General features: G+C 53.2%; 1 protein-coding gene and 1 non-coding gene across 12 annotated transcripts in view; both read left to right on the top strand.

The window, feature by feature from the left end:
- Positions 1–9,497, top strand: part of AP1B1 (adaptor related protein complex 1 subunit beta 1) — an 86,204-nt gene extending 76,707 nt beyond the window's left edge. For 7 of the 11 annotated variants that reach the window (XM_043557993.1, XM_043557995.1, XM_043557999.1 and 4 more), the window contains 7 exons: positions 3,460–3,605; positions 5,374–5,503; positions 5,801–5,885; positions 6,583–6,669; positions 6,773–6,927; positions 7,624–7,632; positions 8,496–9,497. In XM_043557993.1, the coding sequence (XP_043413928.1) occupies positions 3,460–3,605; positions 5,374–5,503; positions 5,801–5,885; positions 6,583–6,669; positions 6,773–6,927; positions 7,624–7,632; positions 8,496–8,570 (687 nt within the window). In that variant the 3' untranslated portion in view covers positions 8,571–9,497. The remainder of the gene's footprint in view (positions 1–3,459; positions 3,606–5,373; positions 5,504–5,800; positions 5,886–6,582; positions 6,670–6,772; positions 6,928–7,623; positions 7,633–8,495) is intronic. The other 4 variants (XM_043558001.1, XM_043558000.1, XM_043558002.1 and 1 more) reach the window with 1 other exon arrangement.
- LOC122471086 lies at positions 4,171–4,267 on the top strand. The gene has a single exon (XR_006294103.1). It is a non-coding gene; the product is annotated as a small nucleolar RNA SNORD125 (small nucleolar RNA).
- Positions 9,498–18,361: the final 8,864 nt, after the last annotated feature.

Genomic DNA, 18,361 nt, shown 5'->3' on the forward strand with positions numbered 1-18,361 from the left:
GGGGAAGGAAGAAGAGCTGAGTTTGGGAGACAAGATCATGTGGGCCTGGCACTGAGGAGAGCGCAGTGCGGGCCAGGCCCCCAGCATCAAGGAAGCTGCCAGAGGGGACCGACATGGCCAGACTCTGGTCGGACACTGTGTCTGCCACTTCGTTCCCAGCCGGAGCCCCTCTCTCTCTTCCAAGGTTCCCATCCCAGAGCAGGACGCCGCTGAGCTCCAGGGCCAAGGGGATATCTCTGCTGTGACTGGGGGGACATGAGCCAGCACCTGCCCTGGCCTCACCAGGTGTGCTGGCTGTACCTGAGGTGGTGATAGCAGGATGTGGGCCCACGGAGCCCACGGCAGACAGGAAGTCTAGACAGGAAGTGCCAACAGCTGCACACTTCTGTGCCATGGACTGCAGGAACATGGCACAGCCCCCACACCCCTAAATCTTGCCAGAAGCCTTACGGTGCTGTGATTCCTGTTCTGAGGTTGAGAAATCTGGGTGTTTTGCCTAAGGTCACACAACCGGTAAGTGAGAGTCTGAAACTGATGCAAGGTGGGGGCACCAAAGCCTCTGTTCCTTATCCCTGCGTGATCATGCCCCGAAGTGTTTGCCAACATCCTGTGTGCCTGCCTCAGTGTCATAGGTTGGCAGAATCACTAATTGCTCCCCAGATTGGTTACCTCACTGCATGAGGCCGACGCATACATGTTAAAAACCCAGAGCAACGATGACTCCTGCAATCCTGTGGGTGCCAGGCCTTGCCAGGACTGCAGACCCGCCAGGAATATTAAGTCTGGAGCTGGCCTTCTGCTTGTGTGTTCATTTTACTGGATGCTGTCATTGCTTTTTCTTGGGTGTGCCAACAGTGAGTGCTAGAAGTGGGAGGTTAGAGGATCACCCGGTCAGAGGAATTCAGCGCAGGCTGCCTGCAAGAGGAGTCCTTGCAGCACAGGCAGGACTTTCCCCTTTATCTGAGACACAGGAGTTTCTGGGGTATGGGTGTGTTCTGCCTTCAGAAGTAGTAGGTGTGTCATCTACATTTTCCTAACAGCACTGTGACTACCTAGAATGGTTTGTCCCACGTGCATTCCCCCCCATGCATGTGGGGGTAAATCTATTTGCCAAAATTCCTGGTCAAGGGAATAAGGCTTTCTCTGCACAAGAACTTGGAGTTCCTCAAGCATTTGGACCGGTGGGTGGTGATATTTCCTTGGGTCCTTCAGGAAATGCTGAAGATTAGTTCTGTGGTGGGCTAGACTCCATGAACCCACAGTGACCAAGAGAGACAAGGTCCCCACCCTCAGCAGTAAGTCCCAGTGACAGGCACTTCTGCAAGAACTGCGAAAGGGGGCCTGCTGGTGGGGGGTGGTGCAGGGCCCAGGGAAGCCACTGTGGGGGCATTCTCTGAGCTCTCTGCTTGCTGGATCTCAGCTGAGGCTAAAGCCCTGAAATTCTGCCCTCACACATTTGTCCCAGGGAAACAAAGGATGATCAGGTTAGCACGTGGGGTGGGGGTGGGAGTGCCTGCAGAAGCACTTTCCAAATAGGGAACAATGTGGTGGGGGAGGGCAGAGGAGCAGGTGCAATCCAAGCCTGGCAGAGGGGATACCAGGCCATGGAAGCCATGGGGAGTGGAAGCCATTGCAGGACTGGGAGGGCTTTTAAGGATACCATGGTCAAATTTGCATTTTTTAAAAGTTTTATTTATTTAGGTAATCTCTACACCACACATGGGGCTCACACTCACAACCCCGAGATCGAGTTGCATGCTCCTCTGACTGAGCCAGCCAGGTGCCCCCAGATTCGCATTTTAAAAGATGACTTTAGGGGTACCTGGGTAGCTCAGCTGGTTGAGTGTCTGACTCTTGATTTCGACTCAGATCATGGTCCCAGGGTCATGGGATAGAGCCCTGTGTTTGGCTCCACACAGAGCTTGGAACCTGCTTCGGATTCTCTCTGTCTCCCTTTGCCCTGCTTGCTCTTACGCTCTCTGAATGAATGAATGAATGAGTGAATGAATGAATGAATGAATGAATAAAAATAAATAAAAGATGACTTGGCTGCTGTGAAGGGCGGGGAGAGAGGGACTGGGTCAGCCACGTGGGCTGCCGCCTTACCCAGTGGACTCTGGCTGGCTCAGATGCAGGAGTGCCTGCAGAGAGAAGTAGAGGCCCTGGCGGCAGATGGAGGAGGTGGGGGTGATAGGACCTGGGCCGTGTGACAGTGTTGTAGGGGTTGGGATCGGCTGAGGGTGGGGACCCAGACGTCTCTGAAGTTCCTGGAATTGGCACCTTGAGAGGTGGTGAGACATTTGCCCATGCAGGGCACCTTGGGGAAGCTCTCAAGGGGGCCTGGGTCTTTTGACCTCGGGGGGCCTGTGAGGCATCTGAGACAAAAACGTCCTGAAAGGCATTTTCACAGCCATGGGTGACACTTGTGGATGTCCTGCGTGGTTGGGGTTTTAATTCAAGCTGTCTCACTTTGCAAGCGCTGTGTGAATGCCGGTGCCACAGCAAGCTCTAGGCCAAGGATGTAAAGACAGAAAGCAGAGCCCTTCCCCTCAAAGAGCTGGCTGGGTGCAGGGGCGACAGACACACAGACTCACATTTGTCCGTTAAAATGTCTTGGTGGTGGGAATGTAGGGAAGGAACCTAGGTGAGAGGCAGTGGCTCTTGAGCTGAGGCTCCCGTGCAGCCAGGCAGCAGAGGCCTACCAGGCAAGAGGCCGTCTTAGGTGCTGTCCTTGGTCAGGCCAGTTTCTACAATTAAAAGGCCAGTCCTGCGGCGCCTGGGTGGCTCAGTCAGTTGAGTGTCTGACTCTGGATTTCAGCTCAGGTCATGATCTCACGGTTCATGAGATTGAGCCCTACGTTGGGCTCTGCACTGACAGCACGGAGCATGCTTGGGATTCTCTCTCTCTCCCTCTCCCCCTCCTCTGCTTGTGTGCATATGCACACCTCTCTCTCTCTCTCTTTCTCTTAAAATAAATAAACTTAAAAAAAAAAAAAAAAAAGGCCAGCCCTGCCTTCTGCTAGGAAGAACAGACTGTGACAGCCAGGGAGGCCTCAGGCTCTGGCTGAGGCCCCAGATGCCCTTGGGCTCTTGATTCTACTTGGCTCTTCAGGAGGCTGGCAGGACCCACGTGTCTCATTACCTTCCTCAGTGCTACTGACTGAGTGTTCCTTCTTGGACCTCTGGAGACTGGTCAGCCCTTGGGCACACAAAACACCTCCCTACCCCAGGCTGCTCTGATACACAGCCACACTGAGGTGGTGCCCTCCATGGCCCATGCCGGATTGTTCCTCTCGTCCCAAGATCCACATGGTCACCTCCTAGTGGTAAAGGCAGGTGTGGTTGATCGGAGAGAGCGGGGGAGAGGGGGAAGGAGAAGAGGGGGCGGACCCTCCAGTGGGCTATTAAGTTTTAGCGCAGTGGCAAACATGAGCCTCGTCCCCGCTGTCTTCCCTGCAGGTGTGGCTCCCGGCCATGAAGGCCAAAGGGTTGGAGATCTCAGGTACCTTCACCCGCCAGGTGGGCTCCATCTCCATGGACCTGCAGCTGACCAACAAGGCTCTGCAGGTCATGACCGACTTTGCCATCCAGTTTAACCGCAACAGGTAAGCTCCCTGAGGCCGGTCTGTCGAGAGCCCGTGCTGGTGACTGTAGGCAGCGGCTGAGAGTTCTGAGGGGTCTGGTGCCTCGTTTCTGGTGAAGACGGATATTCCTGCATCTCAGGCCAAAGCCCTCTAAAGCAGCGATTTTTTTTCTTCCCAGTGACCTCTTTACGTGGACCCCACAATACCAAGCATAGGGGAGAGTGTCTCCCCTTATTTTAGCCTTCCTCCACTGCCCAAAGAGTGTTTTGCTGACAAAACCCCCAGCTCCAAACTAGGAACTTGCCTTTGGCAAACACCCCACATAACAGGAGGTAGCCTCCTGTCCAGGCCTGAGTTGCTGTCATCTCAGGGCCCAGCTCTAAAGAAGCCTGACGGGGGTGGACCTTGCTGCCCCAGCCCCTTGTGGCACAGGATTAAACAATCAGACTGAGCCTCGGAGTGGTGGCTGCCCCGGGCTCTTCACCCCCACTGGGTCCCCTGCGCTGGAGGTTCCTGGGGAAGGTTTCCTCTCTGGCACCATGAGGGTCTTCACGGACCAGGCCCACTAGGCCAGGGCTCTCTAGGGGACCCAAGCAGCCTCTCCTGATGATTCTTCTTCCTGAGCAGCTCTAGTGATGAGCAAACTGAGCCTCTAAGAAGTTGACTGAAGGGGCTGCTTCCTCAGGGAGAGCCCTCAAGCCAGTGGGTCCTGACCCTCCATCAGCTCTGCTACTCACCCTCAGATGGCCCCAGAGGCCGTAGAAGCACTCGGGGTTCTAAGGGGTAGTCCCATTGCTTGCTCGTAACAGACGTACAGCGTGCTGGCAACCTCCTGGGTAGCAGACCCTGTGCCGAGGGCTTTAGGAGTACATATTATCTTACTTTGAGCCCAGGGAAGTCCGTGCCATTATCCCCCTTTCAGTAGATAATGACACCTGAGCTCAAAATAGGTGGCTTGCCCAGGATCAGTGGGGGAGCTTCCAAGAAAGCCTGAAGCGCTGGGCCACCACAGGAGCCCATGGTTCTCCCACATCACCTCCCACTGTGTCCCGGGCAGGCCTGATTGCCATCGTGGGCAAGTACAGGCCAGGTCAGGCAGCTCAAGCTCTGGGTCTCAGCTACTCACCCTGAACATAGGGTCTGAACACAGGCCTGCCCCTCCCTGATTCTCCGTGTCCTGGAGGATAAGAGAATATATACTTCTCACTGTTTTTATGAGGGTAGGAGTTGGTATAATATCAAATGTCCAGGTTGGGCACAGTGAGCTGTTGGTTCATGGTCATGTATCACACTCATGGGGATCCTCTTGATATACCCACGTGTTGCTTTACCAAGAAGCAGGGCTTTTCTGAATCTCTCCCTGGCCAGTTCTAAGCTAGACAGTGAAATCTGGCATCTTGCTTGGGGTGGTCACATCTGTCTTGGGAGATGGGGATTGCCAGCAGCTTATAGTCCAGGCCCCTGGTGTCAGATGGAGCTCCTCAAGGGCAGGACAGAGCAAGGCCATGTTCACCCAGGCCTACCCAGTGCCTAGGCCAGAGGAGCAGAGGAGTAGAGATAGGCTTTAGGCCTGCAGCTGGCCTGGGGCTCCTTCCTCCTGTCCACATGGCCATTGAGGGTGGGGTCAGGAACTTATTCTTCTGTCCTGGGCCTAGAGCTGAGGTGAGGCCAGCTGACTAGAGAGGCCTCTTGCCAGCTGCTGCCCTAGCTCTGGACCCTGAGGAGCCTATACATCCCTCGTCAGCACCTGTTCCCCCTGCCATTCCCGCGGGGGCTTCTCTTTCCCCAGCTTCGGCCTGGCCCCTGCCGCCCCCCTCCAGGTCCACGCACCACTCAGCCCCAACCAGACTGTGGAAATCTCTCTGCCTCTCAACACGGTGGGCTCGGTCATGAAGATGGAGCCTCTGAACAACCTCCAGGTGTGTTCCAGTCAGGGCCAAGCACCCCCATCCTCACCTGCCCACTCGCTGCAGGGAAGGAGCCCAGTGGAGAGTTCTGGGGTCTGGGGGTCTGGCCTTTGTTGGCAAAGGGGTGTATCTATGGAGTTGTGCCCTTAGCTGAAGATCTGGCAGGGAAGGCCTAATCCGAGGGAATGTGGTTACCAGGGAAGGGATGTGAGGGAACCTGCTCAGGGGGAAGCACAGGGAATAGGCCTTTCCTGGGGCCTCAGAGGTAGTATTGGGCATCAGGGACCAATTAGGTGGCCTTGTTCCTAGGTGGCCGTAAAGAACAACATTGACGTCTTCTACTTCAGCACTTTGTACCCACTGCATATCCTCTTTGTGGAGGATGGGAAGATGGGTGAGTCCTGATGGTACCCCCTGGAGTCCCTGGAATAGAACGATTGGGTTTGCCCCACAGTGAAGTCTGTGAGTCGCTGGCCTCTCTGCAGAGCCTAAGGCGAGGGTCACACCTCCTTCAAGGCCTGCTGGGTGTTGCCTGGCCATCTCTGTCCCGAGGTGGGGGCGGGCCACGCGGGACCTTTCACTCCTGGGTTCTCCTGCTCTGCCCCTCGGCCATCCCCACGGCTCTCGAGGCCGCGAGCCAACACCGTGCCACACTTGATGTCCGTCTCCTGTGCCCTGGCTGAAACCCCCGAGAAGACTCATCCCCACCCCGGGAGGGCTCTCTGCCAGCTCAGAGCTGTGCAGACAACTTTGTCCACATCATCTCTCAGTCACCGCAGAAGCCCTGTGACACAGGCTGTGATTAACAAGCAGGCTGCTCGGGACCAGGAAGGAGCGCATGTGTGGATGCTGGGAAGGGGAGATTTAAGGTGCAGAGGTGGGAAGCCCAGGGCCTTTTGGAAGCGCACTGACAGCCACCTTCACAGAGCTGAGGGTTTGTTCAGGGAAGCAGCAGGCGCGGTGGCAGAGCCAGTCCCTGTCTTCAGCTTCAGGTTGGCATCCCCGGCAGACCCACTTCCTGCTGGATGTCAATGAGCAGGGCCACAGGTTTATCGGGGTCCCATCTTCTACCCTGCCCCCCCATCCTCTAGACCGGCAGATGTTCCTGGCCACGTGGAAGGACATTCCCAATGAAAATGAAGCCCAGTTCCAGATCAGAGACTGCCCCCTCAATGCAGGTAGGACTTTGCACCCTCCCCCACCCTCCTGCCCATTGCACACTGCCCTGCATCCGTGCCCCCGGCCCTCACACCGCTGACTGGGGGCCCTTCTCGCTCTCAGAGGCTGTGAGCAGCAGGCTACAGAGCAGCAACATCTTCACTGTCGCCAAGAGGAACGTGGAGGGCCAGGACATGCTCTACCAGTCCCTGAAGCTGACCAACGGCATCTGGGTGCTGGCAGAGCTGCGTATCCAGCCAGGCAACCCCAGCTTCACGGTGAGGGTCCCCGCTCCTGCCCTGCCAGCCCCAGGGTGTCTGCCTCCATGTTCCGGGCAGCCTTTCCTGCCCTCACTCCTTCCCAGACTAGGGGTCAGTTCTGATGGGGTGCGCTCTAGCCCAGCTAGGCTGGGGCCCCTTGGAACCTGGCACGAATGAGCATCAGAATTCTGACCCTAGCTCCGAACTCTGCTCATCAGGTTATCCAGTCAGACACCAAACTGTGTCACCAAACAGTGAGTTGGACTAGAAGGTTCTATAACATTGGCCCCTGTGAGGTGGCACAGTTGGCCCGAGGCCCACCTGACTGGGAAATGGCACTCCTGGGCCTGTACCCTGGCCCTCCTCCTACTCTTTCCTGCCTGAGGGCCCGCCTGGGAGGATGCTGATTCCCAGCATCTCGTCCTTCCTGGCCTTTGTGTCAGACCCCAGTCAGAACATGGCTTCCACGGAGTACATGGTCGTCGTGGAGGCCGTGCTGCTGTTCCAGGCCCCAGAGAGCTCCAGGCTTTGCTTCTCCCCCGGAACCAAAGTGTCTGGCAGGCGTGGCCCTCCAGACGTTGTTCCCGGGCCCCGCTGGCGGTGTTGGCACTGTGGTTGGGCGGGGGCCGCGGCATTGGCTTCGGTCATGGTAATTTCCGTCTCCCTATGTTTGGTTGCTGCATGCCCACCCTCCCTGCCGGTGCCGTGGTGCAGGACTTGGAGGTTAGCAGATTGCTTTTCTCTTCCTCTTTCCCCTCATTCTCCCCAGCCATACCTTGCACAGCTCACATCCCGGCCTGGCTCCAGTGCACCCTGCCTCTCCTAGCCTTGCCTCACCCTGCTGCTCCCCAGAGCGGGGCAGACATGCATGCAGGCTGCAGGCAGAGGGCACCCCAAAGCTTCCCAACCAGGTGAACCCGATTGAGGAGCTGGTACCCCTACTTCCCCACACATGCAGTGTGCACAGAGTCCTCCAGAGAAGATTGGACCCCACGGGCCCACCATGGCTGGCTTCCGGAGCTCCATTTGCTCCTCCCTTTCCTAATCGCACCCTTTAGAAGCAGTGATTTTGGCAGAAATGGTGGCGGCACTCATTTCTCCTCTGCCTCTCCCTACTCTCCAGGCTCACGATGCGGCAAAACTTCCTGTGCAGGAAGCCTGGAAGAATCCCCGGTGCCTGCCCCCCAGTCTCTCTAAGCAGAGGCCTGCTCCCTCTCGGCCCCCTGCCTCCTCAGAGACCCCAGCCCTCCACAGGCTGTGAAAGGCCCCAGCAGCTCTGCGGGGTGGGGGCTGGGCACTCCCTGACAGCCTCCAGCTCATGATTCACGCTGCCTGCCAGCAGGGCCGTGGTGGCTGGGCTGACAGCAGGTGTGTGGGCTGCAAGTATATTTGGTCCACGCAGCAGCCACCCACTCCGCTTTACCACACATCTGCCCCAGCTGTGCTGCCCCCAGGCCACACGTGCACACCGCACTCTTCCATCTGGTTCTCCCCCTCTCTTCCCTCCCTGTGTTCCTTCCCAGCCCCAGAGAGGAGCCTGGAGAACTGAGTGCTCCGTCCCCTGACCTCTCTTTCCCCCCCTGCAGCTGTCCCTGAAATGTCGAGCGCCAGAGGTGTCCCAACATGTGTACCAGGCCTATGAGACCATCCTCAAGAACTGAGGCCCCATCCAGTGCCCGTCCCAGCCTTCTGCCAGCCCCGTCGAGGAGCCCCCCGGGAGTGGCAGCACCTCCTCCCCGGAGAGGTCGAGCAAGGCTGCCCATGGAGCTCCCTGGTCCTGACCGCCGGGCCCACCTAGGTCCTCGGGGTGGGGCAGCATTCCACCTGGAGTGAAAGCTCGGGGACTCCCCTCTTCTGTTGCTGCTGACAGGGTCAGGTGAGGAGGGGACCAAAGAAGACAGAGCCAGAGGGGCCACAGAAGCTGATCAGCTGACCCAGGGTTCTTCTCTTCCTTTTCCCTGGCTGGTGCCTGAAGGGCGAGTGTGTGGCTCCCTCCTCGGGGCTCTTGGTCCAGGAAGCCCCCTGCCCTTCAGTCTCTTTTGGGTCAGTGTTAGAGGTCTTCCCTGTTGCCCACTCTCGTGCCAGGCTGCCCTGGTGTGTGTGGAAGGTTCTCTTGGTGGGCTCTGGGGAGCTCTTCTGTCGGGTCTAGGGCTCCCAGGGCCTACACCCCAACCCTCCCTCCTGCATCCACCCAGGCTGGGGCCCTGTGGTTGTGCCAGTTGGGCCACAGCCTCCTGAGCACTGACCCACATGGGCAAGACTGGGCAGAAACTTCCAGAGCCCCTGCCCAGACTCTTGCTCCCCTAGCAGTTGCACACACCCACTCACCCCTCTCCCTCTCTTGCCCCTGAGGACGGTCACTGCCTATGATATAGTCCTTGGCGTCCCCTGTGTTCCTGAAGCAGAGACAGGGCTGAGAGATGGGGTACGTGGGTGAGCGCGGTGCTTCCTATCTGGGGTTTCTTTGGGGTTTCTCCTTAGTGTCTGCTGCCCTCCCCCTGGCCTCTCAAGTTTCAGTTGTGTCTGACAGACCATTAGGTTTTCCTGTACTGCTGTTTAATAATAAAGAAAGATTCTGCTTTTGGCAATCACAGACACTTTTTTCCCCCTCCACTAAACGTCAGAATTGAAAATTGGCTCCGAGTGGTTGAGGATGGTTTTCTGACCCCTGCAGTAACTATAATATACATAGAGAAGAGAAAATATACATATATATATGTGTGTATATGTATGTATATTTTTCATGTATGTAAAACGTATGTTGACTCTTATTTTCAAAAACAGAAAGTGAATAAAAATGATGGCATCAAGCGTGTCCCTGGCCAGTGTGTCAGGTCTTGAGACTCTTCTGGGTGTGGTCCTGGGTCCAAGATCAAGGGTTCCAGCTGTGTGCCCAGCCCTTCCCCTGGCTCTCTGAGGACAGTGCCTTTTCCTCTACCCTGTCCTTAAAAACGGACCTCTGAGGCCTGCTCGTCTCCCTGGCACCTCTCCTGCCCTTGATCCTAACTCCACCCAGCCGTCTTGCCTTTTGATGTTGCCTGAGAAGGCTGATTTCTGTTCTGGTTTTCCTCAGCTCCCTGCCATCAGGAAGGCTCCCAGGAGCGGTGGGGAGGTGCTCTGATCGGGGGCAGCTGCAGGAGAGAGGGAACAGTCGGGTAGGCCAAGCGCCAGGCCTGTCTGGGCAGGCTCCTCCCCGCTCTGCGTCTGCGGCTGGCTGAGTGCGGGTACTAAGCGGGTGCCCACCCCAGCTACCACTAAGGATGTCCCCTGTGGCTCCAGTGCTGGCACTGGAGGGCAGCCAGACCCTGGGCAGAGCCCTAACAGCCAAAGCTGCCTGTGGTTCTCAGTGCCTGGTGGTCAGTGGGCCTTCGGCCTGCCACTGCGGGGGGAGCAGCCTGGGTGCCCTGACCCCATTTCAGCCCAGCCACTCCCTGCACTGCCTGCTTCTGACCCAATGTTGCTTTCCTAGCTCTGGAGGGGCTGAAAGAACAGTGTCAGCAGGAGTACCTGGCTCTCCACTAACCCACCTCTTAACCCCTGGGACTAAAAAGACTATAGAGTGGCCAAATCCCTTGATTGCACAGTCCAGTTCTCAGTTTACCTGAAAGTCCCGGGCTCAGAAGGCCCTACACCAACACAGCTGTGGTACCTTCAGTTGTGGACTAGAGAAACAGGGTTTTGAGCCCTTGATGAGGCTTACCCTGGCTTGCTATGTCGCCTGCCACCCCTGATTGGCTGAGGTCATGGCTCCACACCTCTCTGCCACGGAGGGCAGACTAGAAGTGTAGGGTAGCTGTCCGCAGCGGGGTGATGATGGATGAGGAGGCCCAGGACTGAGTACTGGGGTGAGGAGGCAGAGCTGATGAGAAAGACTGGCCTGCTGGGATGGAGCACCTTGGACTGTCACTGGACACCTTGGGTCCTATATAAAGCTGTGGACGGGACCTTATCATGATTGTGCCTTTCCCCCAGTCACATGGCATCTGGCATGATGGGACCCAGCAGAGTCCACATTTGCAGGGAAAAACTGAGGCAGGGAGAGCATCTTCACCCCCAGTTCCCCAAGCCTGGGCCTTACCACATCACTGCATCCAAAAAACAAGCAGCCAGGGCCACCACTGGGGCCCAGGCCTTTAGGAGAAGTGCTTTAGGGGATGGCCGGTCAGCCCCAGCTCTGTCCTTCAGAAGCCTCCCTGTTTCCCCTCATCTGAGGGAGGGCCCATCACGTGCCTTTTCACCCTCCTCACGTGGCACTCCCTGGTCCTGATATGCTCAGGCCTGCCCCCTCTCAGGGCCTGACACCTCTCGGGAGCCTTAGTGTCCTATAGAAGATTCTCAAGTGTTCTGGGCCTTCCCAGCCAGTTGAGGAGTTCGTCAACAACCAGTTATTTCTGGAGGGCCCAACAAATGCCCAGGGGCCAGATGGGCTCCCTGTGTGCCAGGCACTGTGCTAAGTAAGGCCTGTGGGGGGACCTCATTTTTACTTTTTTTTTTTTTTTTTCTCTTCAGCTAGTGGTTTGCTTTGTTGCTAGTTTAGTTTTTTGTTTTGGGTTTGTTTTTTGGTTTTTGGTTTTTGGTTTTTTTTTCCCCCTATGGAGAGGGCTAGGTTCTGGACCATGGGAAAAGATAAGCCATACAAAATATCCCTCCCATCTTCCTCAGTTCTTAGTTTTTCTCCCTCAATGCAAACTTTGTTGCTAGATTGGGGTTTTCTTCCAGGAATATTCTGTGCATGTATACAAGCAAATCCGTGGAGATACTTACTAAACAAATGGCAGCACCTTCCAGACACTACCAGCCCTTTGCTTTCCTTACCTATCAGTGCAAACAGGCACACCTCAGAATTTCATAGGTGAACGGGCTGCCAGTAGCTGGGGCCTGCTGCTGGACATTCAGGCAGTTTCCATCCTCTGTGAGTCCAAGCAACAGTGTGGTAAATCTCTGCCTACATACGTCCTCGCTCGTGGGCACAAATGTAGCTGTAGGATCTAGCTCCAGAATTGCTGGACCAGAGGGTGTAGCATTTTATATTTTAAAGTGTACTTCTTGTTTTGAGAAGGCAATGTATTCACATGACTCAAAATCCCAAAGGCAAAAAAAGAAGTGAAAAATTCTACTGCTTAATCCTCTTCCCAAAGGAATGCAGTGTTACCTTCCAAAGAGACTCAAAGAGGGGCGCCTGGGTGGCTCAGTTGGTTAAGCGTCTGACTTCAGCTTGGGTCACGACCTTATGGTTCGTGGGTTCGCGCCCCGCCTCGGGCTCTGTGCTGACAGCTAGGAGTCTGGACCCTGCTTCAGATTCTGTGTCTCCCTATCTCTGCTCCTCCCCTGCTCACACTCTGTCTCTTAAAAATGAGTAAACGTTAAAAAAAATTTTTTTAAAGAAATAAGAGAAACTCAAAGATGTCAAATACAGCCCCCCCCCTTTTTTTACACAACGGGTAGCATGGAATACACCCCAGTCTGCACCATACTTAGATTTTGGAGACTTTTCCATTATCAGCCCATTACAGAGAGGGTCCTCAAGCCTTTTTCTGAGGGCTGTATGCATTTCCATTGAACGGAGGTACCATCCTGAACCAATAGCCCAGCAATGCCCATTGAATTGTTTCTAGGGTATTGCTAATACAAGTGATACTGCAAAGAATATTCACTTTCACACATGGATAAATTCCTCAGGCACGAGTTTCTGGGTCAGAGGTAGGTGCGCTCATAATTTTGGTACCTGTTGCTAAAAATTCTCCAACTTCCACTCCTGCCAGCCAGGAGTAACATGCCTGCGTCCCCCACCCCTGCACAAATGACCCCCACACTGATGGTGAAAAGTGCTCCCTTACTGTGTTTTCAATGTGCCTCTGTGTGCTTTCAAGCCATTTGTCCTTTTCTGTGAGCTGCTTCATCCTATTTCTTGCCCATCTTTTTCTGTAGAGTCGTCCTCTTACTGATGTCATTATTTCTTCCCATCTTGTTATTGCCTTTTTACTTTTCCATTCCGAAATGGTTTTCCTATGCTATCTTCCTTTAATTTCTTCTATACTTGCTTGATCTACTATTCGTCTGATCTTCGTTTTGTGTATTTCAATCTTGCTCCATCTGGGCTTTATGTTTGGGACGAGGTAGGGATCCAACTCTCTCTTTTCCCAGATGGTTACCCAGTTGCCTATATGCCTATATGCAATTCACTGAGCAATTCATCTTTTCCCCACAGAGCTGAAATGTCATTTGTAACATGGACTACATTTCCATATGTATATGAGTCCTTTTCTGGACTCCGTTCTCTACCAGAGAATTGGTCTATTCATTTCTGTGTTTTTGTGTTTTTTTGTTAAAGTATCGTAACTTTGGGTCGCCTGGTTGGCTCAGTTGGTTAAGCATCCGACTTCAGCTCAGGTCATGAACTCGTGGTTCGTGGGTTCGAGTCCCCTGTTGGGCTCTGTGCTGACAGCTTAGAGCCTGGAGCCTGCTTCAGATTTTGTGTCTCCCTCTCTCTCTGCCCCTCCCCTGCTCATGTGCTGTCTCTCTCAAAAAAAAAAAACAAAAACATTAAAATAACTAAATAAAGTATCATACCTTTGTATTTCCATAATTCACAGTACCATTTTATATTCCCCCTCTTTGTCCCAATTGAACTTTAGAACTAGTTTGTCTTTAAAAAAATCAATGGTATTGGGGCACCTGAGTGGCTCGGTCGGTTGAGCATCCAACTTTGGCTCAGGTTCGTGAGTTCGAGCTCATGGTTTGGCTCATGGTTCATGAGTTCGAGCCCTGCATCGGGTTCTGTGCTGAAAGCTCAGCCTGGAGCCTGCTCTGGATTCTGTCTCCCTCTCTCTCTGCCCCTCCCATGTTCATGCTCTGTCTCTCTCTGTCTCAAAAATAAATACACATTATTAAAAAAATCGGTGGTATTATTTTTATTTGGATCACACCAAATGTTTACATTACCTAAGAGAACAAAGAACTGATGTTCTTATAATGATGTCAATAATAACATTAATCTTTATATTCAAATAGAGAAGTTGATGCTTCTCCATCAGTTCATGCTTTCTTTTATGTCTCTGTAATATTTTGTTTAATATTTTTATTTTTAAAGACTTTTTTTTTAATTTTTTTTTCAACGTTTATTTATTTTTGGGACAGAGAGAGACAGAGCATGAACGGGGGAGGGGCAGAGAGAGAGGGAGACACAGAATCGGAAACAGGCTCCAGGCTCTGAGCCATCAGCCCAGAGCCCGACGTGGGGCTCGAACTCACGGACCGCGAGATCGTGACCTGGCTGAAGTCGGACGCTTAACCGACTGCGCCACCCAGGCGCCCCTTAAAGACTTTTAAAAATTTATTTATTTTGAGAACGAGAGAGAGCACAAGTGGGGAAGAAACAGAGAGAGAGAGGAAGAGAGAGAGAGAGAGAGAGAGAGGAGAATCCCAAGCAGGCTCCACATGGTCAGCACAGAGAACATTTTTATTTTTTACTAAAAATTTTTTTTCAATGTTTATTTCTGAGAGAGAGAGAGAGAGACAGAGAGAACACAAGTCGGGGAGGGGCAGAGAGAGAGAGGGAGACACAGAATCCGAAGCAGGCTCCAGGCTTTGAGCTGTGAGCAGAGCCCGACACAGGCTTGAACTCATGAACCGTGAGATCATGACCTAAGCCAAAATCAGACGCTTAACCAACTGAGCCACCTAGGTGCCCCGGAATATTTTTATTTTTAAGTAATCTCTATACCCAGTGTGGGTCCTGAACCCACAATCCCAAGATCAAGTGTTGCACGTTCCACTGACTGAGCCAGCCAGGGGCCCCATCTCTAATATTTTAAGTTTTATTCATTTTAAAAGTTCTTGTATGTACATTTATTTTATTCTTACAAAGATTCATGAGTATTTTTTTTGGTTCCTTTTTGTAAATGGGCTCTTTTCCATTCCTTTTTTTTTTTAAGTTTATTTATTTTGAGAGAGAGCGCAAGTGGTGAAGGATCCCAAGCAGGCTCCACACTGCCAGCACAGAGCCCAACATGGGGCTTGATCCCATGAACTGTGGATATGACCTGAGCTGAAGTCAGGCACTCAACTGACTGAGCCACCCAGGCACCCCATCCATTCTCTCTCTCTCTTTCTTTCTCTGTGTGTGTGTGTGTGTGTGTGTGTGTGATGTGAATATACAATTTTTAAGCTAAACTCCAGACTTTATTCAGATTTGACCAGCTTCCCCACTCATGTTCCTTGTTCTGATCCTGGGTCCCACATTCCATGTGATTGCTGTGTCTCCTCAGCTCCTCTGGTCTGTGACAGTTTCTCAGACTTTGTTTTTTATCACCTTGACAATTTCAAGGAGTACTAGTTGGGTATAGTGTAGACTATCCCTCAGTTTGGGTTTGTTTGATGTCTTTCTTGTGGTTAGATTGGGGTTGTGGGTTTTTAGGAAGAGGGCCAGAGAGTTGGCCTTCTCATCACATCGGATCAAGGGCACACACCATTGATAAGACTCTATCACTATATGGGGCGCCTGGGTGGCGCAGTCGGTTAAGCGTCCAACTTCAGCCAGGTCACGATCTCGCGGTCCGTGAGTTCGAGCCCCACGTCAGGCTCTGGGCTGATGGCTCGGAGCCTGGAGCCTGTTTCCGATTCTGTGTCTCCCTCTCTCTCTGCCCCTCCCCCGTTCATGCTCTGTCTCTCTCTGTCCCAAAAAAAAAAAAAAAAAAAAAAAACCAAGAAAAAAACAAAAAACGTTGAAAAAAAAAAGACTCTATCACTGTCACATTAGGCTGGATCACTTGGCCAAGGTGGTATTTCCAGCTTTCTCCACTGTGGAGTTACTCTCATCCTCTTTCCCTATTCTGTTCTTTAGAAGCAAAGTCACCAAGTGCAGTCTACACTCTGGAAGGATCGTGGGGGCAGGGAGTAGTACATCATTATTTGAAATTCTTCTGTAGGAAAGAATTTGTTTCTTGTATTTATGTATTAATTCAGTCATTTATGTCAGTTTGGATTCATGGATATTTATTTTCCAATTTGGAATTAATCTAAAAGTACATTATTTATTTTGTTATTTAAATTGGTCCAATTTGGCCACTGGGAGCTCTTTTGGGTACCCTCTGTTCTTTTGATATGCACCCATCCCTTTGTTTCTTTGCAACTTCCTTACTTTCCAGCATTACATGATGCTCCAGGCTCATCTCATATCAGTCCTGTCCCAACCCTAGCATCAGCCACTTGTCCAAGGAGCATGGTTCCTTTCATTGGTGAGTGGCCTTAGAAACCAAGATCTAGGTGCTGGGTGTGCTTATTTCTCCTGGGGTGACACTTCTAGGCCCTGTCAGCAGCGGAGCTAGGAAATATCTGTGCGTACTTACCCGGGTAGACACCCATATCCCTCCACCGTGTTGTAACTAATAGCTATTTTCATATAAAAATGAAATTGTTTTATATTTACAAGTCTTGTCCCTCCCCAACCTTACTAAAATTGTCTTGCTTTTAGACAAATTAAAATCGTCCGTTTTATCTCCTCTCATCCCACAACAACTTGTGTGAAGTCACGACCGTTGTTATCCCATTACAGAGAGGGAAACTGAGGCTTAGAGAGTTTAAATAACTTGCACAGATAACACACTCCTGGAAAGAAGCCTCAAACTCAAGAGGCCCGGAAGCCCTGCTCTGTGCTGCCCCCTTGTGTCCTGATGGCCTTCAAGAGGCTGACCGCTACACTCAATGGGTGGCATTATAATGATGACCAAGGACCCACTACACACCAAGCATCTGAGAGACAGGGGTACTCCCTCCCACCCCCCGCCATCCAGGGCTCCGGAAGTGAGTCACTGTTGGGACAAATGGAATCGTGCTGTCATTAACAAGACAGACCACATTCATGGTCAGGGGCATGGTCCAGAGCAAATGCCCCTGGGAGCTGGATGCAGTCCAGGGTGCTCGACCCCAGGGAAGGGCTGGTATTGGGCCAGTTGGGAAGAAGCCATGTGGGCACAGGTGGTAGGGAAGGGGGTTGCGCAGCGGGCTGGCACTGGGAGGCTGTGGGCTCAGAATTCTCCATCTGGTGCTTGCCCCTGCCCAGGGCCTCTCAACAGCCTCCCAGCCCACCCAACTTTCTGCAGCTTAACCCTTCAGCTCAGGCGTGGCATGAGGCCCTTCCCGAGCCCCCAACCTCCATAGGCCAGTGTCTCCCCTCGGTCCTCTCTCAGCCCCCAGGCCTGAAGCAGCACAGTGCTCCGTTTCTACCTGTCAGTACCTGGCTGCATGTGTGGCTCCTTCACAAGCCACAGAGGGCAGGCAGGAACCAGCTCGGCCACCTCGGGCCCAGCACCAAGTCCTGAAGGAAAAGATGTATGGATGCTTGGTGACTGCTCTCTGGAGCACCACATGGAAGACTGGGAGGAGCCTGGGAGACGTGGTACAGCAGACAGCACCCTGGCTGCCTCTCCTTCGGGGAAGGAGTGAAGGGACCGATGATGGAAACTGAAATTCACACTCCAGCCAGAGTTCTCTGGCTTGCTAGTCTTTGGGAAGCCTGGCACCTGGGCTACCCACTCCTGTCATAGCTCAGTGGCCACCGATGACAGCTGATTGTCTCCTGAAGGCCCTCTGGTCCCTGGGCCCAGATAAAATTGGGCTGCTCAGAAAGTCTGGTTCAACAGCCCAAACGTCCTTGGTTCCAGTGGCTGTGCTGTCACTTTCCTGCCAGGCAATCCCAGACAAACCACTGCATCCCATTGCTGGGCCCCAGTGAGCACATGGCTCTGGGGCAGGTGTGGCATATCACAGGCCTGTGCTAAATGGGGACTCCTGCTTAGGGGTGCTGATGCAGGAGTTTCCTAGGGAATGGGTCACCCCTGTGCAGTCTGCAGGGCTTTGTAGGAGCTTTAGGACATGCTCATCATTCCCAAACCATACACTGAAAAACCACACTGGGACCCAGTAAATCCACCCCCCCACAAAACACACACACACACACACACACACACACACACACACACAGCCCTGTTTGCTGGTCCTGAAGAAGCCTTGCCCAGGAAGGCACTCTGACAGAGAGTGAAGCAAGGAAGGTTTTCTAGAGGAAGGACACCCAGAACTGGCTCCCAAGGGTGGGCTTGCTCCCAAAGAGCAAGAAGAGAGGGTGCTCCAGTCAGAGGTGTGGGTCCCACCGGGGCTTTAAGGAAGACCATCCTGATGTCAGCCGCACACCCTGCTGAATGCCAAAAGGGAAGTGGGGCTTAGTTTATTAATGCTCAGCCTTGTTCCCCACAAGGAATTGAGGCAGCTCACAAAACCCAGAAGTTTGAAATGTCAGAAAATGAGTGGGATAGTTGGGTGAAGGGAAAGAATCATGGCAGGAAAGGAAGATGAAGCCAGGAGTCCCCACTCACTGGGCTTGAAGACCTAGAACACCTGCCAGAGGTAGTCACAAGTCACTCTGAGCTCCCTAGAGGCTGAGGAGAAGAGTGAAAGC

This window comes from Prionailurus bengalensis, chromosome D3, assembly GCF_016509475.1.
Source record: "Prionailurus bengalensis isolate Pbe53 chromosome D3, Fcat_Pben_1.1_paternal_pri, whole genome shotgun sequence".
Taxonomy (NCBI): domain Eukaryota; kingdom Metazoa; phylum Chordata; class Mammalia; order Carnivora; family Felidae; genus Prionailurus; species Prionailurus bengalensis.